General features: G+C 39.5%; 1 protein-coding gene across 1 annotated transcript in view; it reads right to left on the bottom strand.

The window, feature by feature from the left end:
- Positions 1-23,652, bottom strand: part of LOC136882510 (probable ATP-dependent RNA helicase DDX10) — a 154,553-nt gene that overhangs the window by 97,178 nt on the left and 33,723 nt on the right. The window contains exons 4-5 of the mRNA XM_067155132.2: positions 15,150-15,271; positions 4,550-4,671 (exon numbers count right to left, since the gene is read on the bottom strand). Of these exons, the coding sequence (XP_067011233.2) occupies positions 4,550-4,671; positions 15,150-15,271 (244 nt within the window). The remainder of the gene's footprint in view (positions 1-4,549; positions 4,672-15,149; positions 15,272-23,652) is intronic.

Below are 23,652 nucleotides of genomic sequence, written 5' to 3'. Positions count from 1 at the left end.
CACCCCGATTTACAACCCAAGGACCAATCCAACGGAACGACAAAACCAGGAAATAAAAATGATGCTACAGGTTCACCTAATAGAAAAAGAAAATCGACTGTGGGATCACCAAACACCGCAGTCACTCTCTGCTCTGTGTCGACACATCAACCGTATCACCGGCTATTCCCCAGCGGAGCTGTTCCTTTGTTGACAGCTATATGGCACCGGGGATGGGAGATTCGTTCACCATAAACTTCTGGTCAAGATGATGCAGTTGTTTCCCGAGCAGAGTGGCAGCAGCAGCAGCAGCAGGACATCAAGGAGATGCAAGCTTTGACCGAGAAGAGATCCCTTACCCAGGCCAAAGCTCAATATCTCGAAGAGATCCAGATCTTCCTACCAGGCCAACAAGTACTGCCACGTAACCACCCAGTCAGTAATAAGACTGGAGGGTTTCATGCAGGAATTACACCTAAGTGGGTTGGTCCCATCGAGATGGATAAGCAGCTGGGCCATGGTGTCTACTCACTAAAAACCAACCCTCCTTCAAGGTCCATGCATCGGAGTTGCGGCGAGTCACCCAACCGTTGTGCATGCAGAGTAAGCCTGGTACTACCACTGGTCCACATGGAGGAGAGGCTACTCACGACACAGCTTAGTCTGGTCACGAGGAGAATGCATCGACTATCATCGAGGAAGAGGCTGGCAGCGAGGCAACTCTAGCTCCCAACACGGCACGATCCGGTCAAGACGAGGAGAGCACATCCAGCGACGTTGAGGAAGAGAGAGGTTATGTCATGAAACATGTACAGTATATAGACATTTATATGAGTTCAGATATGTAAAAACCTGTATATAATTTATTATTACCTCTATATATGATTTGTAATCCACTACAGTATTTTGAAATACACTGTAACATCCAGAAAGGCACTAGGTAGACGAGAACTATGGAGAATATTCTGTACAGTAGAACCTCGATTATACGTTCCTGGAAACTACGTTTTCCCGTATTATTCACTCAAATTACGTGGTCCCGCAAGCATCCTAATTAAATCACATTGTAAAAATCCTCCATTATCTGTTCCTCGAAGAAATGATTTCCCAGATCAACCGTCCAGAAATTTCAGTCCCATCAACACTAAATCCTCGATCACGTGTTTTTCAAGAAACTGTATCTAACGATAAGATGGATCTTGGTGTTAACATCCCATCATTGTGGTAATTTGAGGAAGTAGCCTGCGTTATCGTACCGAAAAGTGATCGGTGGTGAACTTGCATATGGGACCATCTTAACATCACATTCGGGTAGTATTGTTTAGAGAATCCTTGGAAATCGTAAAGCAGAGAGTGTCCACAACAACTGGAAGGAGACAGAGCACATTTCGGCAGCTCTACTTGAAGAAGGAACGAGTTTCGTCAAATGTTCGTACTTGTAAAAGGTCTATATTATGTTCAGGGTTACCGTACATGTTTAATTTTTTTTGTGTTTTTTTCGAGTGTATCGGCGAACAGGCTTTCGGCACTTCCCTCAGGGCACTGTATAGTCAGTAGGCTTTCAGACAGGAATCGAAACTGCTCCTTCTTAAGTAACACAAATTTAGTATTTTAATATTATCGTAGACCTATATGATTATGTTATCGAGACCAGAACCTTATATACTGTACATAAAGTCATGGAACGTTTTGGGATTGCCTATTACAGTTTTGGTCCTAATATAAGACTGGGAATTTCACGTTTTTGTGCTAAAATGTTATAAAAATTGCAGTTGTTTTTTTGCGCACGTTACATTAAAAAAAAATTGTATCATTTCGCAGTCATAGCGACTTGTGCAGCGAGCGTGCTTTTCAGCTGAGTCAAGGTCGCGAATAACCGTAATTTCGGTAGTGTTAATAATATTTTTCTCTTTTTGATTTGATTGTGATTAGTGATGGGCAGAATGGAATATAATGCATTCGAGAACTTGAGAATCGATACTTACATTCGAAACAAGTTAGTCTTGTTCTAAACCATATTCTTAAGTTCAACATAACCTTTAAAAGTCTATGTAGGCCTAATTTACGCAGTACAAGATTTCCATAAACTGACTACGAACAGTATACCCGTGACTAAATTACAATGGAAGAATTAAAAAAAAAGAAAAAAGGGAATTTGCCATCATGTTGGGCGCTTTTGTGTCTAATGTGCTTTAATTTATTAGATTAGAGAATTAAAAACTACTTGTGGTAGATTGTTGTTTGGCTTGGTGTTACAGGTGTTAGATTTTTCGAAGAGTTTGGCTGATCAAAGTTGTTGAACTGAAAGAAGTTTTCAGAAGAAACTAATGAAGTTTTCCCGGTAAAAGTGAATGTAAAGTTTCAAGATATTTAAGCCGCGTACCGGAAATTATTGTTTGAAGCCAGCCCCGCGGTCTAACTTGCCTGAGGGCCCGGGTTCGATTCCCGGCCAGGTCAGGCATTTTTACCTGGATATGAGGGCTGGTTCCAGGTTCACTCATTCCACGATTACCTTTAATTGAGGAGCTTTTTATGGTGAGATGGTGAGATAGCGACAATGGTCTAGAGAGCTAGGAATAACGGCCAAGAGGATTCGTCACATTGACCATGTGTCACCTTGTAATCTGCAGGCCTTCGGACCGAGCAGCGGTCGCTTCGTAGGCAGAAGGCAATTGGGGCTGTAGTCTGGTTTGGTTTAGGGGTGTTTGTAAGATTATAAGTATTCATATTTCATTTCTATGATGTTTAGTCAAATAGTTGATGGTTCATTCAATCCCGGATTTTCCATTTTCCCGTGTTGTACTTTTTTTTTTCTGTGGTCCCTCCAAAAATGGAGAATCGAGGTTTCACTGTACATTATAACCATGTTGTTATTCACTCGAAAATTTACGAGAAGGTATTTTGTAACTTATCTTTCTAGAAGCCTGGCCAGGCACCTATATAAAGAGAGGGTCTTGATGGTAGAGACAAGTTATTGCTTGGTTGGAGTTATGGTTTAACAGGGGTATACTTGTGACCACGTGTTGTGAATGACATGCTTGTAAGCAGACAATTGTTTTAAGGTTGCGATCTCTGTGTGGCATGTGCTTAGTGATAGGTATTTGTTTAAGATGGTGGTGTTTTGATGTTTTCAGAGTGAAGTGTTTTGTTTGCGACGGCAGTGATTAAGGTTATGTGTATTTAATTTGTAAATAATTATGAATAAATCCATGTATGCAAGCTGTCAGCATTTTGTGTGTGTCATTGTAGAGACATCAAGGGTTGTAGTAAGGATGTAACAGAGAGGGCATATAAGTCTGTGGTAAGACCCCAACTAGAGTATGGTTCCGATGTATGGGACCCTCACTAGGGTTAAGCGATTCAATAACTGAAAACAATCCAAAGAAAAGCAGCTCGATTTGTTCTGCGTGATTTCCGACAAAAGAGTAGTGTTACGAAAATGTTGCTAAGTTTGGGACTGAGAAGACTTGAGAGAAAGGAGACAAGGTGCTCAACTAAGCAGTACATTATTCTAAGCTGTCAATGGAGAGATGGCATGGAATGATATTATCAGATGAATAAGGCTGAGTGGTTCTTTTAAAAGAAGGAAAGATCAAAATATGAAGATAAAGATAAAGATGGAATTCAAGGTGACAAATGGGTGGAAATATTTGTATAAAGGAAGAGGAGTTACAGATTGGAATAATTTACCAAGGGAATTGTTCAATAATTTTCCAACTTCTTTGAAATTATTTAAGAAAAGACTAGGTAAACAACTGACAGTGAATCTGCCAACTGTACAACTGCCCTAGATGCAGATCAGTGGTGACTGATTTATGTAGTGACTGAAAATGCTAAGTTTAAATAAAAGAATGCTTCTGTTAAATACAGATAACTGTATTATTTTGTGTAATTATTATTGCTCTATTCTAACATTTTCTATTAGAGACATTGGTGTCTAAAATTTCCAGTTTCAGGCTTACCTATCTATCCATAAAGACGATAATGATTTTTCCTCTTTCAAATATTCTAACATCTAGATAATTGGTCCCTGATGGCATACAATGAAATGATAGTTTGAAATTGTCTCAACTATTAGGAAGAATATATGTAAATTTAAATTACTGACTGCTCATTATCTTGAGGAATGATGGATATGGTGCGAGACAGTTGTAGACTATGGCGGAGATAGGCCAGGTCTGTGCCGTCTTTAAGGATGTGTACTATGGTAAGATCCATGCCTTAAAAACACACTGGGGGAGTTCCCCCTCTTCAGATGGAGTGCATTGCTATACCATGGCCGATTTGAAGATGACACAAAAATATTGCTGCTTCTCTCGGAGAGAACCAAAGAGAAATCTTCCATACCTTTACTATTCCATGTCTATTCATGAAATAATTATAATCTGTATGTTGAGTTACACTGGTGTAGAATTCAACAAGGAATACAGTATGTCCTTCAAATCATGTACATTAAGTTATAAGCACTCTGTATGTGACCAAGAATTCTACATTTTTATTTCAACATATCTAATGATGAGAAATCATGAGTCAATAGCTGATATGATAACTTCATAATCTTAATACTCACTTTGTTTGGGTAGCAGAGAACAGTAAAGTTTGCCGTTTAGGAGGTAAATTCTCTATAATACTATTCATTGTTTTCTCAAAGCCCAGATCCAAACATCTGTCAGCTTCATCAAGAACTAGAATCTGCAAACAAAAACAAAGTTAACAGTTAACCAAAACACAACTTGAACATTATTAACACAATTAAAAGAATCATGATAATATATCCATCTATCATATAGCTTTTAGTGCTGGGAGTGTCCAAGGGCATGTTCGGCTCGCCTGATGCAGGTCTTTCTATTCGACGCCCATAGGCAACCTGCACATCTGGATGCGGGATGATGATGATGAGGATGATGAGGTAGGGAGAGGGTGAAACCCGGTGCCAGCCTACACATAGCCTACACCTGTCGAATAGCACCAAGGAGTCTGCTCAAAGCTTTACGTCCCCATCCAATAGACGAATCACCATCAACAGTGTCCTATTCCCTCATTCCATATGAACACTGCGGAGAGGTTTCGAATTTAATCCAGGCTTTTGACATGCAATCTAGTGATTCGAAATTGTATACCATCATCTCCTCTACCCTGCCGGCCAACATTCTGATAGTGAATTTTGTTTTCGACCAACGGGACTCCAAGTGCCTAACCACACTGTCAGACTGTATAGACTTCAATGCTTCAATGATCATGGCCACCGGGCAGGCTATGGCAGCAATGTCTTCTACACAAAAATTTTATCCTTGGGATGTTATAGGAGGAATACAGGACTGACTGACATCAGAAACATTTTCAGTGTCCAACCAAAAATACAACTGTAGTACCATCTGTTGACATACATGTTCATTATAGAATGTTATGCCCTTCAGCATTCAGTCTGCAAGTCTCAGTGAATTAACTATGTACTTCCGTAATGCTTTATTTGCAACTAACCCTGCAGCGTGCCTCCATAGTCCTCTATTTGCAATAGGTCTGTGGCCTCGTTTCATTCCACATCTCCAATCATAATATCATTAAAAACCAAGTCTAACCATAGTCGCCTTGGCTTCCCTCTACTTCCCTTACAATCCATTCTTCTCCTAGGTGACCTAAACACTTCCAATTACTCCGAATCACCCCACCACTGAAAACAATTTATATGCACAGCTTCAACTATCTAGTTTACTCCTAACTTAGTCTTTATCTCCTCGTTTCGAGTACCCTCCACCCCACCCTCAGAACCACTACCACGGCATAAAAATTTCCAAATTACACTCACATCTAGCACATCTCCATGCTGTGCAGGCAAGTTTAAAGAGCAATGTCAGAGATAATCTTCTAACAAGAAGACAAATGCTTGACTTGGTCAATAATACTGCCATCTAGTGGCATCTTATACAATACAATAATGTCATGCATAGTTCATTACCAATTTTTAATGTCTTGTCAAAGCCTAGTATAGGCTATGCTAACAGCATGACTAGAACATAATTTTTGCTACTACATGCTACACTCGCACCTAGACTAGATATAATCTAGTGATTCTGATGTTCCTTGGCTCTAAGTATCTACTTTTGTATGGGTAGTGAAAGCAGTATCAAAGCCATAAATCTTAAACATAGCAGCAGATCAGGCAAGTCCTACGCAAGACCATCTTCATTAAAAAAAGGAGGCCGATCAAGGTGAATGTTCACACTATCTCCACAAGACGTACTGTACTGCAGTTGAAATGACCAAACAGTCCAGAAGATAACAAATTTCCAACAATTCCACAATTGTTCTTTCCCTTAAAATAATAGTTTCTATGTTTTGTTTACATTCATAAAAAGAACAAGAAGCAAAGGTACCTTTTAGGAACACATAGTGCTGCTTTTAATTATGTAACTCCCATACCACAGAATTTTAATAGGTCTATATATTTTTTACCAGTACATAATTTCTCCCTCTTACATTAAAAGTGGTTTTCTTTTCTTTTTTGTATGATTTTACATCACATTAACACGCTGACACTTGGAAGGCTTTCAGTAACTATGAACAACACAGGGCTTAATTAAGGCATGGCATGAAAATGGCAAACCAAGGACTACCATCATCAGGGCTCCTAACGGCGTGGGTTGAACCCACCATCTCTCAAACGTAAGTTCAAATCTCCATAATCCGAAATGTACAGCCAACTCACTCAGTACATTAACAGTACTGGACATCCTTATTTCATTACGAGGCCCCAATTTACTTGAAAAGATTCTGTAGTAAATGTTCACCGGGTTGAGTGGCTCAGATGGATGAGACGCTGACCTTCTAATCCCAACTAGGCAGGTTTGATCCTGGCTCAGTCTGGTGGTATTTGAAGGTGCTCAAATACGTCAGCCTCATGTTGGTAGATTTACTGGTGGAAAAAAGAAGTCCTGTGGGACAAACTTCCGAAACCTTGACGTCTCCAAAAACCATCAGAAGTAGTTACTGGGACGTTAAAAATATTATTATTATTATTATTATTATTATTATTATTATTATTATTATTATTATTATTATTGCGTTCTAGAAACAGAACAAATAGGTGTAAAAAACTCTAATGCATACCTGCCAACTTTCGAAAAGAGAAATCCAGAAGATCATTAAGCAGAAACTTTTTAACAACACGCGCATGCGTAACAGTCTTGAGACATAATGAAAAAGAATGGCAAGGGTGGGGGAGATTAGAAACAATACCAATACAAGTCAAATACAGTAAAATCTCGATGCATCGTTTCTGGAGCTGCCTTTTCCTGTATTCATCGTTGAAATTCTTCGGTCCAAAAATGTTCCATATAAACCAATGTTAAATTTCCCCGCATCTATCGTTTCACGAACTTATCGTTTTTTTTTACTTTAAGGTTAAGTCAATATTCCGCCTTTACAATACCATAAGTTTATTGTTTATTTATTTAAACAACATTATTAAATAATACGGGACATGTTTCGTCTAACTTGTAGACATCATCAGCCGTAAGATATTCAAGAAAAAAGCTTAAAAAAGGACAAGGACAGAACAAACACAATAAAATAAATTTGTTGTCGAACACGTCAATCAAAATAGCGAGGATGTTCCAGATTGTTCCAAGTACAAACATTCAAAACCTGTTCATGAAAAAAACTTAAATTGACACACATGAGAACGATAGAGTAAAGCTTGTTGTTAAAATTATTCTTGAGTGTGCCGCTGATATGCAGCAATCAGGTGCGTCAGCAAAAGCTGATAATGAAGTGTATAATGTTATTTGTAGCAGAAGAAAGACGATCAATGAGCATGTGTAGGGAGTCCAGAGAGAAGATGTAAAAAACGTCATATTGGTGCAAAGTTGACATTTCTTATTAAAAACTAGGTGGAATATCAGATCGTATGATGTACGTAAAAAATCAGTGAAGTTAAGTAAGCTGGTTTAAAAAAAGAAGATTGTGGCACATCTGATTACTTGCGTTTTCGCTTCTCAAAGAGTAATTAGTGTTTTTTTTTTTCTTTTTTTTTTTCTGAGGATGAATTATGGAGGACGTATGTGATGGGAGCCGGTGTGAGGCGAAATTAGGGGAAGTTTGAAATCAATAGATGGGGAGCGATCATATGGAAGTTTGTTTGAATGTTTGTCGAAATAGGAACTGTTGAGTAATGCCTCAAAAATTATGTTCATAATTTCTGAAAAATTTAAATTATGATTGGGGTTGCGTTTTTTATCTATGTTAATATAAATGTTTTCTAAAACGTTGAGTAAACTGTCTTTACTATGAAAACAAAGAATTTTTAGGTCCTGTTCTATCGAAGTGAAGAAATGATTCGAATCTGTCATATGAGTGCTCATGGCAGAGTATCTTTTATGCTCGGCGGCGTTGACATGTTCTTTATCTGATAAAAAAGCCTCTTCCGGTTTTCCCAATGTAGCTCGCGGAGCATTGAGTGCAATTTAACTTATATACACCTGATTCATTGTATTTGTTCATAGTGTTATTGATTTTATGGTGGTTGTAAAAGAGATTAATGTTATTGTTAATTGTTTTAAAGGCCATGTTGACCTTATGCTTCTTAAAAACGTTGGCGATTTCGTAAATCTTGTCATTGGTATAGGTGAAAGAGGCATAGTTGTCTGTTTTTCTTTTTGTCAATGAAATGCTTACTAATACCGTTTTTATTTGCTATTAAGCGAATGGAGTCAAGTTCTTTTTTACGATCATGAGATAAGGGGATATGGTAGGCTCTTTGGATCAAACTATAAAAGGTCGCTCTTTTTTGAGATTCCGGATGTATGGAATCTTGCTGAATGGTATTAACAGTTGTTTTTTTTTTTTTTTTTTTTTTTTTTTGCTATTGGCTTTACGTCGCACCGACACAGATATGTCTTATGGCGACGATGGGACAGGAAAGGGCTAGGACTGGGTAGGAAGCGGCCGTGGCCTTAATTAAGGTACAGCCCCAGCATTTGCCTGGTGTGAAAATGGGAAACCACGGAAAACCATCTTCACGGCTGCCGACAGTGGGGTTCAAACCCACTATCTCCTGAATACTGGATACTGGCCGCACTTAAGCGACTGCAGCTATCGAGCTCGGTATTAACAGTTTGGGTGGGTTTCCTGAAAATAGTGTAAGAGAATTTATTGGAGCTGTTGTTGACAGTGATATCTATGAAGTTTAAAGAATTATTAACTTCAACTTCGGAAGTAAATTTGATCAATGGATCGATTTCATTTAACTGCTCGAGAATGATGTCACCGTTGGAGATGTTATGATCTAATATGGCAAACATATCATCGACATAGCGTGTCCATCGTTTTTATCACATCGATCGTCGGAAAATTATTTGTCCTCGGTCACAATTTTCCCGCATTGATCGATCGTACGTAAGAAAAATATATGCAACATTTTTTGAATTTAGAGGGACTGCTCAATACTCTTAGCATATAATAGCAGCAACCTGTTACGCGAGAACGTACGTGTGATTCGGAGTTGGTAGTCTTAAACAAGGATCTTGTAGGCTGGAGTACTATGCGCAGGTTATCACACACGCAAGCTTACTACGAGCCTCCTGGTGCCAGCGCTTCTCGTCGAACCACTAACCAACCCCTAGAAGTATTCTTATTTACAAGAATTAAAACGTAGACAGCGTAAAACTCAAATTTGCCACCATTTTCTGTGTTAGTATAGGCTGGCTAGGGCTGCCAACTTCGTTGAAGAAAAGATATAATCGCGCAGTGCGCCAGATTAGTTTTAATTACTCACAGGGTTATTAATCACGTTGTACCTTGTGGAGTCTGTGGGATGCTAGAAGCCTGTTGTCCGCTTTGATGCCTTCTGCCCAATAGTCTTGTTACAAGCCAGACCAATAACCTTTTCTCACAGCCTAGTCTTGTAACTACTTCCTAAGTTGGCAGCTTCGCACAAGCCGCTGTGACATCATTCGAGACACACCACATTGAATTTCTAACCTCTGTGACATTGTCTGAGCTGAGCTTCGGGAGCCGCGCCATGTTGGGTATCTAACCTATCGTTCGCAAAGGGTCTACGGAGTCTTTTACTAAATACAGGTTATCGTCGTAATATCCATGTATATATTTAATTTGCAATAAGAGAACTGAACTTAAAGGTTTTCAATTATTACAAAATGTGTAAAGAAAAGTGAAACGAAACGGCGTAAAAGTCACCTCGTAGGCCTGTATCATGGTTGCAATATTTTGATACCGTTATGTATAGTATGAGCTATATGGTTAGCATGTGTTGGCTCTTGATTCAAGGGGTCTCGATTGGGTTGAGGATTTTAACTTACCTTGGTTAATTCCAATGGTTCGGGGGCTGTCTGTTTGTCGAATTAAACATTAGAATTCATCTTAGGTAGGGCCACATTTTCATATGCGCGTAGATTGCCTATCACGCGACAACTCAAAAGACCTGCATTCGGCTCCGGAGGCCACGCGCCATTATTGCTGTTCTTGTAATAATAATAATAATAATAATAATAATAATAATAATAATAATAATAATAATAATAATAATAATAATAATAATAATATATTTACATAACAAAAATGTCCCAATACAGTACCCGTATTTATTATTTTGTTTTCCCCCTATTTTTTATGTTGCCCGCATTTATAGATATCCGCCGTCATTTTCCCCCTGCCTCCTGAAAAACGATGCATACATGTTATGTTATGATCACCCTTGAAATTAAATACACAAAGTTACATCTTGATGAGTGCTCATCTGTTTTCACTTAACACTGGGAACACTTTCCGTGATCGTATAAAACAAGAAAATTAAGCAGAATATGCCTCACGAAAAGACTGATAATATTGTTTCTTAGTAACTCATTACAAATGCCACTAAAAATACTAGAACGTGTAGAAATTCGTCACACAATTCCACGAGTTTCAGAACTACCGCCAATGTTACACAAGCACACAAACAAAGCCTTTCAGCTGCTACGAAGCACGACGCAGTTACCAAAGTTGTTTTATATAAATTCACAGCCTGCTACTTTTCACGGATTTCTTTTCTTCAAAATCGCAGCCTGCTACTTGTTTGGAAACATCTCATTGAATGAAGTAGCAGTTGAGGTCGAACAGGTTACAAAAGCACGATGATAATCGATAATGTGATTATCGATACATTTACCGGTCGAATTTCAAACACTGCATCTTGTATTACCAGCTATTATCGAAAGTCAAACAAATCTGATTTGACCGCACAAAGCGAAACCAAGTGTGGATATTCAAATACAATAATGTTGTTCATCCGTACAACCGTAAAACACACTCAAAATCCATACATTTTACGGAAAAACCAGAATATTTGGCAGGTATGCTAATGTCATCATCCATTTAGTATGAACAAGAGAATGTAATTGGGTTTTTCTGCCATCGTACTACCCGGTGCTCCAGAATATCAAGCATGGAGATGCAAGTGCAAATTTGTATCCTCATAACAATGTGGAGCAGTTTATTACAAGTACAACCCCAATAGACAGCTGCATGTAACATTTAACCAGATACCAGTTCTCCAGCCAATCTCAAATTTCTGGCAGAATCAGGAATCTAACCTTGATCTCCAAGGTTGGCAGGGAACAGCGCTAACCATTACACTAGGGAGTGTACAAGCTTTAAGATAATCCTTATATACAATCCTCAGCACTTTCAAGAATAGTACAAGGCGTTTTTTAAGTAAGGGCCGTTTGAAAAATACTACACAATGAAAGATGATTTTCAAACACCACATTTATTTGCAGATTCTACATACTCTATTTTTCAACATAGCCGCCAAGTTTGTTTAAACACTTATCATACCTTACAACTAAGTTTCGGGTATCCTCTTCATAGACACTTGCTGCCTGCTCCAATAACCAAGAGTTTTTGATTTTGCGCTGGGACAGAGTCTGTTTGGCCTTCACCTCGAACACTCAAATCTGTACAAAAACAAAATATTTGAGTGTTTGATGACATTTTTGACTTGTTATGCCGAAGAAGGTGACGACATGTTGAGTCAGATCGTAATGGGAGATGAAACATGGGTTTCGCATATCACGCCCGAATTGAAGCAACATGGAATGGAGACACACACAATCGCCTGTAAAGGTGATGGCCAAACGGACTCTGTCCCAGAGCAAAATCAGGATCTCTTGGTTATCGGAGCAGGCGACAAGCATCTATGAAGAAGATATACAAAACTTAGTTGTAAGGTATGATAAGTGTTTAAACAAACTTGGCGGCTATGTTGATAAATAAAGTATGTAGAATCTGCAAATAAAGGTGGTGTTTGAAAATCGTTTTTGTTCTGTAGTTATATTCAAACAGCCCTTACTTAAAAAACACGCCGTACATTTCAGGCTGTTTAAATGCAGAAACTGTGCAACTGGCTAGTGGGACATGAACTCCTGATGAACAAAATCCATTCATTTTGGTATCTCTTAGGCTTAGGTCATACAAGTAGCATTTACTGCTTGAAATAAGTGACATATGAGGCTTGAGAAATATGCACCAGAAGAAGTCACACAGGGCGGTATACATGGAGTGTCCAAACGTCACGGGAAGGGGTGTCCCATTAGAAAATGTGCCGTGTATGAACCCTGAGCATTGCGGCTAACTTCGGCGTAGCTTGGCAGTCTGTTACAGACACCAGTGTCCTGAAAATGGCAACATGTTGTGAGTTCACTGACTTTGAACGTTGGATGATCATCAGAGCATGGCGCATCGGTCACAGCATTGAGCAGATTACACACGAATTCGAGTTTCCGAGGTCAACAGTGTTGATGGTGGATCTTCAACATCGCAGAGACAATGTTACCACCCGCGTAAACCACCGCACGGGAAGATCACTGGTGTTTAACAAATGGAAATCACGTCGCTTCCGCAGAACCATACTGGACGCTCAACGGGCTTCTGCGAGTCAGATCACTGCCCAGTTGAATGTTGGGAGTCAGGAACCCATTTCTACAAGGACTGTAAGGAGGTAACTGCACCGCATAGGCTTCACCAACCGACGACCAACTCGTGTCCCTTTGCTGATACATCGACACAAAGCTCAACGACGTGCATGGGTCCACAAACATCAGCAATGGACCGTGGAACAGTAGCGGCGTGTGGTATGGTCCGATAAATCCTGGTTCCAGTTGTATCGAGCTGATGGGTGCTTGAGAGTGTGGCGTGTGCCCCATGAAGCTTTAGATCCTGCGTGACAACAATGTTGTGTCCAGGCAGGAGACTGCTCAGTTCTGGTCTGGGTGGCATTCTCATGGTCACAATTAGGCCGCATTGTCCAGCTGCAGGGAGCGCTGACAGGTGCACGTTATGTGGACATTCTTTCTGACCATCTGAATCCCTTTCTGGCCCTAGAGTACCCTGATGGAGATACCATGTTTCAACAGGACAATGCGCCATGTCACTGCTCCGTGGTGGCACGCAGGTGGTTGGAGGAGCACTCCAGTGAAGTTACGACCATGGATTGGCCCTTCAGATCCCCCAATCTAAATCCAATCGAGCATTTATGGGATGCTGTAGATGCTGGTGTACGCTCCACGAACCCCACACCAACTACACAAGACCAACTGTGGGTAGCAGTGCAAGATGCGGGGGTCCAGATCCTTCCAGAATGATTCCAACACCTTGCAGAGTTGATGCCTCGCCGTATTACTGCCGTTTAGAGGGTTCGCGCAGGAGCGACTCATTATTAACATCACATTCAGTGTCTTCCCATGACTTTTGGCCACTCAGTGTATAATGCTGGTTGCTTATTGAAAGCATCCATGTATTTATGATATAAATCATGAACAAAAAAACATCGCCACATAAAATTAAATGTGAGGATTGCTATTTCTAAGTAGCTTGTTGGGAAGAAATGGCGTTGGTGTCCAGATTAGGAGTAACAATGCTGATACTGCTTCTCTGTTCAATAGCCTGCTATTTGTCACATTTTTCACACAATGTGGCTTTTGACACTCTGCAATGTGGATGGTTCCAAGTGCACAGTTGTGACTTTTTTTTTGCAAGTTGCTTTACGTCGCAATGACACAGATAAGTCTTATGGCGACGATGGGAAAGGAAAGGCTAGGAGTGGGAAGAAAGCGTCCGTGGCCTTCATTAAGATACAGCCCCAGCATTTGCTTGGTGTGAAAATGGGAAACCATGGAAAACCATCTTCAGGGCTGCCGACAGTGGGGTTCGAACCCACTACCTCCCGAATACTGGATACTGGCTGCACTTAAGCGACTGCAGCTATCGAGCTTGGTGTGTCGTGACATTTGACACACTTTACAACAGTAATTATAGCTCTAGTTTGGTCACCTCATTTGCAACAGTTGCAGCTACTTCATTTATTGCAGATTTCAAGTAGTTGCTCATGAGACCGGGGCTTTAAAGCATACAGTGACTGAAGGAATGTAAAAAAGATTATTATTATTATTTTCAACAACAAACGCCAGTCAGTTTCCTCCAACTAGTGCCTGTCCAGTACACAAATAATTCCAAACACATGTGTCTTTATAATCAAAATAGTAAGTGTGTGATGTGTTCAGCATAGAAAGGTGCATGTCCTGCTTGTGACTCACAATTGTTACACAAATGGTTCCTCAAAGGTACAACTAAACACTTTACAGCCACCAAGTTCATAAATTTCTTATTTAACCTGACCAGGTTACAGAAGTGTGCAAATCTGGCCATTATTTTGCCTCTAGTTTGAGCCATAAGACCTGGAGAGTAATGGTTCTACACCAAGAAAATCACAGAGATACGAGCAATGAGTTTACTATAGATATCTACACCGAACAAGGTGGGCGACAGTTCGACAAGCTTTTGTAAATAACATTCATTGTCTAGAGTCTATCTTCACCCTGTGTGTGCGGGGACGCGCATGCTAACATGTATCAATTCATTGACTGTTAAATTCTACATCATTTAGGAATGTAGAGTATTTCGGAAAAATAAATAAAATAATACATCCACTATGCTGTTGCCGACATTCTTAGGCTTGCCCTGATGCAGGGTTCATCCTAACTATGTGTTACTATTTGAAAGCAGTTGTATTCTGATTCCTCTATGGGCTACTTCAGTTTCTCTGCAACCTTCTGTATACCCTAGCATATTAGATAAACTAGAGCAGTATGATGAGGGGAAAGAAAAGTTTCATTTACTTGCATACTGCTGCAATTGAAGAGAGGGTTCTCATCCATATGTTGCAGAAGTCTCCCAGGAGTGCAGATCACAATGTTGCACTGGTCCATTCTCTTCTTCTCAAAATGTAAATCTTTGCCTCCTAAAATGAAAAACGTAAAATAACTAAGAGGAACATATAGGAAGGAATCCATATCTTAAAATACAATGATAAAGAGACCAATGCACCTAGCAACCACAGACCGACCTCTGTATGACGTCACTGGGTGATGCATAGCCCTGTCATCTTAAGGTACTAAAACCGCCATGCCATGCAGCTAACAACCAGTGTAGTAGCAGATCATGTGACGTGTTGTTCGATCTGTATGTGTGAATTCTTTAAATATGTGGAAAAAAGAAATCAAATAGTGAATATAGGAGAAAACTGAGACACGAAAAGTAACAAAATCTCTTCCTTTTGCAAAATATCACAACATATGAACAACGCTGTAAATTACTACAAAATTGTCAAAAACACATTTGAGAGGATGGAACAGCTTGTCACAATTCCAGAAAGTCCAAACTCACAAATGATGAGCACCAAAAGGTTTACATATAATAAATCTCGTATTGTGTTCCATATAGACTTACAATTGAAACATAATAAAAATTTCCTTAAATAAGAAATTACATTGGTAAAATCCACCTTTCAATACTTTACAGCTTATATAATTAACACAATACACAAACACTCCCCGAAAGGTGCAAAAGCTCTGATGGACCATGGACTACCAAGCAACCACTACCCAGCTCAAAGGCTTCCATATTAAAACGTGACGCATCGCCAATGTGATGAATCCTCACAGCTGTCATTCTTGGCTTTCTAGACCAGAGCCACTATCTCACCGTCAGATAACTCCTCAACAGTAATCATTTAGGCTGAGTGGACATCGAACCAACTCTCAGATCCAGGTAAGAATCCCTGACCTGGCCAGGAATTGAACCTGGGGCCTCTGTAAAGTATTGAAAGGTGGATTTTTCCAATATACCAGTAATTGTTCTATAGAGGTATGTGGTAAAACAAAAGGTAAAGTCAAGGAGAAAGAAATAAGTTGGTGGAATGATAAGAGTAAAGCATACAACTGAAGATGGGAAAGAAAAACAAAGATGTTGAGAAACATAATCAGGCTCAGGGAATTGTACAAAAGGATTATGAAAGATAGGGAGACTTGAACAGGAATACAGGAGTAAGAAACTTCAGGTAAAAAGAGTAGTGAAGGAAGAAAAGGAGAAGAGCTGAAAGATTTTATTCTTATTTTATATTATTTACTTTATTAATTAATTCCAATGAGCCACAGGCTCATATAAAGGTATTGTACAATACAATTTGTTTAGCATCTAAAATTAATATAATACATATACATTGGCTGGAGATAAATACATAAATTTGTTATAATGAACGTTACTCTAAATATTCCAATATTTCCTTTACGTTACCATTACACAAAGACTTATCAAAAAAGTAGTCTACTTACATACGTACTGATTCCATAGCACTTTCTTTAATTTCATTTTGAAAGATAACAGACTGGAAACTGATTTTAAATCTCTTGGAAGATGATTGAATGGCTGAGAACTTAAAACTGCAGTTGCCATACTTATATGAGTGTATTTGAAAGAGAGCTATGTCACCTGTTTGTTGTGTATTATAATTATTAACGTCTGAATTTAGAGTGTAGTTACTATTGTGCAGGACACTGTTTAGTTTGTGAATTAATATTGATTTAAAAGCAGTGCACATAGATAAGGGCATAATTTTACTATTAGCGCATAGAACTCGAGTGGGTGTGTCTAAAGGAAGATTATAGATATTTTTGATTGCTCTACTTTGTATTACCATAAGTTCATGAAGGACTGTCTTACTGCAACGAGACCAATTACATTTAGGTACTGTAAGTGACTGTGAATGAGTGAGTAATATGCTGTGAGTACAACTTTTCTACGGACTATATATCTTAATCTTCTCAATAGCCCAGATACTGGAACTAGTAAAGGAAATCAGAAAATGTTATACAGGTTAATGGAAAGTAAAACATCAAATAGGGAAGAAATTAAAGCTATTGAAACAGAGGACGGGATCATTATCAGAGACATGGTAGGAATCAGAGAAGAGATGAGGAGTGTTATTTTGAAAAATAATTGAATGGGGAGTGTGAACAAGAACAAGTTACCAAAGTCACAAATGAATTACAGAAGGAACAACCTCCAATTACTCTAAAAGAGTCAAATTGCCCTGAAGAAAATGAAAATTGGAAAGTCAGCATGAGCAAATGAACTAACAGCAGACATGATTAAGGTAGCTGCAATCCCTAGAATACAGTGGCTACATCGAACACTGGAAGTTATACGGAAAGAGAACAAGTTGCCAGATGACTGGAAAAAAATGGAATTATAATACCATTGTTTAAAAAAGGAAGAAGAAGGAAGGGCACTACTGTAATTATAGAAGCATCACCCTTTTGTCACAATGCCTTAAGATAATTGAAAAGATTACAGAACAGAGACTGAGAGAAATAATGGAAGATCAATTTGAAGAGGAACAACATGGATTTAGAAGAAATAGAGGAACCACAGACCAAAGTTTTTCACTCAGGCAGCTAATGGAAAAATTTTGGGAAAAAGGGAAGGACTTGATAATAATGTTTTTGGATTTGGAAAAAGCATATGACAGGGTGGAGAGTGTAAAAATATGAGAATGTTTAGAAAAACGTAACATCCCAGAAGCACTAATTTAAAAAGTTCATATATTATATGATGGTTGTAAAAGCAGTGTTCAATTAGGAGATGGAAGATCTCAGTGGTTTAAAACAAGAGGTGTGCAACAAGGGAGTTCTCTTTACCCATTGCTCTTCATTTCACTCATAGATACTATTATAAAGGAACTCAAAGAAATAGATAAGGAAGATCTTCATGCATTTGTTTTTGCTGATGTTGCCATTTGGGGAGAAACTGAGAGAGATGTTCAGAGGAGACTGGGTCTTTGGAACATCAAGTTTAAAGAATATAAGTTAACTGTGAGCAAGAGCAAAACAGTGGTAATGAAAATTAGCAGGAAAAATACACTTTGTAACCTCACCCTCAAGGGAGAGAAGATTGAATGTGTGAATACCTTTAAATATCTGGGGAGTACAGTATCAAATGACGGAAGTGCCAAGAACAACGTGTTGAACAGGGTGCAAACAGGATCCAACTCCTTCCTTCAAGTACAGAACATAGTATGGGACAAGGGAGTTCCGAAGAGGGCTAAACAGACCCTGTTTAAGACTTATCTCCTGCCCATCATGGCGTATAGTCTGAAGAATTGTGCCATACATGAAAGAGAAGTCAATACGGAAACCCAACCAACCTGGACCTCTGTTGAGGAAGCCAGGCTATGCCTGTCACAAGTCAGGACCAATGGCGAGTGATAGCGGATTAACACCTCTTTAAAAAAACCTTGGGTCGTCTGCCCCGGGCGATAGTACCTTGTAAGGGGCCGTAACCAGGGTTATGGTAAAGATCTCAATGGCAGTGAAGGCTGAAATAAAATTTATTGGTACGGTGGAACTGGCGGAAGGGGCACCTGGCAACTGAGGTTAACAGTAGCAACCTACTGCCCTGTACAAAGAGGAGGGATCCTCAAAGGCTAAGGGACCATCCCCGACAGAAAAGGCAGCCACCGAACAGGCTGTGATGGGGCAGACCCCCGGTTGGTTGTGCGCATGGGTGACTTCTCGGCCATGTAAAAAATAAGTAGTCACGGAAATGTCGAATACATGTAGAAACCGGGCAGTCTCAATGGAGACGACCAAGCAATGGACACGGAATAATCTAAGAATGGCTACGTGGAACATACTGAGTTTCAATAGAGCAGGATCTTCCAGGAATGTGAAAGATCAAGAGAGGAAGTACCAAATAAGAATAGTAGCTTTGCAGATTAGGTGGAAGGAAACATGCATGATTGATTCGCGGGACTACGCAATGTTTTGTAGTAGTAGTGGGACAGTTAATTTTGGAACAGGCTTCCTTGTACACAGAGCATATAAGGCAGCAATATTGAACTTTGAAACAATTAAGGGCAGGAATGCACATTGAGAGTTAAAATGAAATTCTTCAATATAACATTGATCTGTGTTCATGCTCCAGCAGAAGAAATGACTGATGAGGTTAAATATTCCTTTTATGAACAGCTGGAACGCACATATGATACAACTGCTGAAAATGATGTGAAAGTGATTCTAGGAGATATGAATGCCAGGGTTGGAAGGGAATCCGTGTATCAGCCAAATGTGGGAAAGTACAGTTTACATGAAGACTGCAATTAAGCAGCAATATTTTCCCACAAAAGGATATACATAAAAGAACTTTGACTTCACCGCATGGAACCACAATCAATCAGATACATCATGTGCTTATTCAAAGAAGGCATGGCACAGATATAAGGGATGTTAGGGTGATGAAAGAGGAAGGTACTGATTCGGACCACTATATGGTGATGGTTAAGTACAGACAGAGCATATCAACAATCATCTATAACCAAGGGATAAAAAGTATAACGTAACTATAATAAGCACAGATGAAAAGGAAAGAGAGGAATTTCAAAGAGGAATGAAAGAAGCAATAAGAGCGATTACTGCTGAGAAGGAGGTAAGCCCTGAGATACACTGGGAAAAAATGGAAAGAGCAATATGGCAAACAATGGACTCCAAGCTGGTTCAGGAAAACAGAGATAAGCTAAAGGAGTGGTACGATGAGGAATGTGAGAAGGAAATAGAAGAACGAAATAGTGCAAGGAAGGAGATGCTTTAGGTGGATAAGAGGGCCGCCAGACAGAAATATGAAGAAATGGGAAGAAAAGTAAAAACTATGTGTAGAAGGAAAAAAGAGAGAATTTGAGAAGAACAGATTGAAAGACAATGAAGAATGTAGAAACAAAAAGGATGTAAGAAGAATTTTTAGAGGTATAAAGGAGATAAAACAGGGATGGCAGCCCCGTACAACAATATGAAGGCACAACAAAGGAAAGATGATCAGTAATGAAAGGAGAATTATTGGAAGATGGGAAGAATATTTCAAAGAACTGCTGCAATTGGATGAAACCCAGGAATGGGAAGATGAGGAACAGGGGAACAGCATGACAGCTATGAAGAGGAAGATGAACCAACATTGGAACAGATAACTGAAGCTGCAAAGGAGCTGTGGGAGCAGATAGGATACAAAGTGAAATATTTGAGTATGGTGGTATAGAGTTATTACAGGAAATGCATAGATTGATAAAGGAGAAGCGAGGTAATGCCAACAAATTGGAACACAGCCATTATTGTACCAATATATAAAAAGGGTGATAGAACTAAGTGTAATAATCATACAGGAATAGCGTTGCTTAATGCAGCATATAAAATATTTGCTAGGATACTGAATAAGAGACTACGATCATATGCAGAAGTCACTATACGAGAATACCAGTGTGGGTTTAGGGAGGAAGGAGCAACAACAGACCAGATATTCACCCTCAGACTAATAATGGAGAAGTGTTACAAGTACAAAATAACTTTATGTGGACTTCAAGGCAGCCTATGACAGTGTTAATAGAAGGGGGCTTGTTAAGGTGTTACAGGATTTGGGAATACCACCAAAGTTAGTGAGACTTGTGAAAATGATGCTAAGCAACACCAACTGCAAAATATAAGCTAGTGACAGATATACCAATAATTTTCCAATCAATTAAGGACTAAAACAAGGAGATTCTGTATCACCTACACTTTCTAATCTGGCATTGGAGGGGATCATGCACAACTACCAAGCAAATTGGATTGCACTACATTCGACAGAATGCCTCAGAGTATGGCTTTTGCAGACAATATAGCCATGCTCGGGAGGAATAGAAAATACCTGCTCGAGAACTACACAGTTTTGGAAAGTGAAGCGGCTACATTGGGCCTGGTCATAAGTAAGGAGAAAACAAAATATATCATCAACACCAGAAATAAAACAAGGCGGAGAGGCACAGAGCAGTTTGAAGGGTTTGAAATAGTAAATCAGTTCAAGTATTTGGGAGGGATAGTCAAGGAAGATAATGTAGTACCAATAGAGATAAAGGCAAGAATAGTGGCAGCTTCCATAACTTGTTGCGATCATCAAACATCTCAAGGCAGCTGAAGTTGACAGTGTATAGAACGATTATAAAACCTGTAGTTATGTATGGATCGGAAACATGGACAATTACGCAACAAATTAGAAATACTTTGGATGCATGGGAACGAAAAGTGCTGAGGAAGATATATGGCACAGTATACGAAAAGGGTGGCTGGAGAATTAGGACCAACAAAGAGCTGTATGAACTTTATAAGAATCCATCAATAACTGCAGATATAAAGGTGGTTGGGACATGTGAAGTGAATGGAGGAACAGTGAGTGCAAAGGAAAGTGTTAGTCACCAAGCCCGAGGGAAGTTGTTCAGTGGGACGACCAAGATTACAATTGCTGGATGATGTAGAGGCAGATTTGAGAAGACTAGGAATACAGAACTGGAGAAGGCTGGCCGATTCGAGAGAGGACTGAAGGAGATAAGTGATGGACAAGGCCCAGGTTCTTCAAGGAATGTAGCGCCGGATGAGTGAGTGAGTGAGTGAGTGAGTGAGTGAGTGAGTGAGTCAATATGGACATGAATCTAACCATTATGGTCAAGATTATTAATAAGCGGATGCAGGTGACTCACTCCAACACCAAAGAAGTATTTTGAAAAGATCGTTCCGGGATGAAGACCAATTGGACGCCCTAGAAAAAAAGGTGGTTAGATGAGATAAGAAAAGACCTAGAGAAGAGACGAGAAACATGGGATGCCCTAGAGAGAAAAGAAGCATACCAGGACCATAATAGATGGGGGACATTGTTGTTAAAGCATGCTGTTCATAATTCATGATGATGATGAATTACTTAAGGAAGATTTTTATACTTTAATCAAAAGACTTATCAGAACCATCTCACAGTAAGGGCAGCCAAGTGTTGTCAGGTGAGTTCCGAACTATGGAAGCCCCAATCGAACACATCTGCTGCCCCAAATTTGTTTAGATAAAATTTCAAACCCAGACTGACCATATGCTTTATTTTTCCAATACCTATCATGTGGTGCTTGTTCTACATCAAAACTTCCAGCCATGACCCCACAAAGTCCTATTAGAATATTTTGGGACAAACAAGGATATGAATATAATATAAATAGAACTATAGGACAGACACAGCAACACACACAAAAATGACACAGCAATGAAACCCGAGGGAACAACAGAAAAAGAGACATATTTTGGGAACTTTTGGGTATTACTCATTATAACTCTCCTAACACACATATTGGGAGGTTATCAGAATTAATAGCATGAAAACAATAAAAAGCGATCAAATGGAAGTTTAGATCGTTCAGTTTACTGTAAACCCACCCACACCCTAACTGGTAAATAGCTTTGTGGACCAATCAATCAATCAATCAATCAATCAATCAATCAATCAATCAATCAATCAATCAATCAATCAATCAATCAATCAATCCTCTCACCACCATCCTTGCCAAAAGCATGCTGTTCATAACACCTTTATGAGCTGACCAAGGGAAGTTTGTGTAAATGATGAATATGTAAACACCGGGCAAGTTGGCCGTGCGTGTAGAGGCGCGCGGCTGTGAGCTTGCATCCGGGAGATAGTAGGTTCGAATCCCACTATCGGCAGCCCTGAAAATGGTTTTCCGTGGTTTCCCATTTTCACACCAGGCAAATGCTGGGGCTGTACCTTAATTAAGGCCACGGCCGCTTCCTTCCAACTCCTAGGCCTTTCCTATCCCATCGTCGCCATGAGACCTATCTGTGTCGGTGCGACGTAAAGCCCCTAGCAAAAAAAAAAAAAAAAAAAAAAAAAAAAAATATGTAAACAGTGAACTTCAGTTCTTGACCAGAATATTCAATAAAACAAGTTGAAAGATTGTTGTGAAATTCTCCTCCTGCTATTTTGGCCTTGTTAGATAGATTTACAACAGCTGGATGAAACTGCGTACGAACGAACGTGTTACTATTGGAGTTTCTACTATTCTATCAAGAAGTAGAGAACAAATTATTTTGGCCTTTTCGCATCATGGATAGGATTACCTATATTTTCAGGGGATGTAATAGCAATACCATTTTTAAGCCTATTATCACCGTAGGCAATTTTTTTCTGCTAGTGGTCGCACAAACACATCGAAGGTTTCTGGTGATGCAAGGATGGGAAAGGGCTATGACTGGAAAAGTAGTGGCCGTGACCTTAATTAAGGTACAGCTCCAGCATTTGCCTGGTGTGGGAATGGGAAACCATGGAACACCATCTCCAGGGATGCCGACGGTAGGATTTGCAATCACCATCTCCTCAATGCAAGCTCACAGCAATACATCTCTAACCGCACTGCTGTGCCCAGCTCCATGGCTAAATAGTTAGTGTGCTGGCCTTTGGCTTAGAGAGTCCTGAGTTCGATTTCCAGCC

Source organism: Anabrus simplex, chromosome 1 (assembly GCF_040414725.1).
Source record: "Anabrus simplex isolate iqAnaSimp1 chromosome 1, ASM4041472v1, whole genome shotgun sequence".
NCBI lineage: Eukaryota > Metazoa > Arthropoda > Insecta > Orthoptera > Tettigoniidae > Anabrus > Anabrus simplex.
Note: the sequence above shows the minus strand (reverse complement) of the source record. Positions and strands in the feature narration are given on the sequence as shown.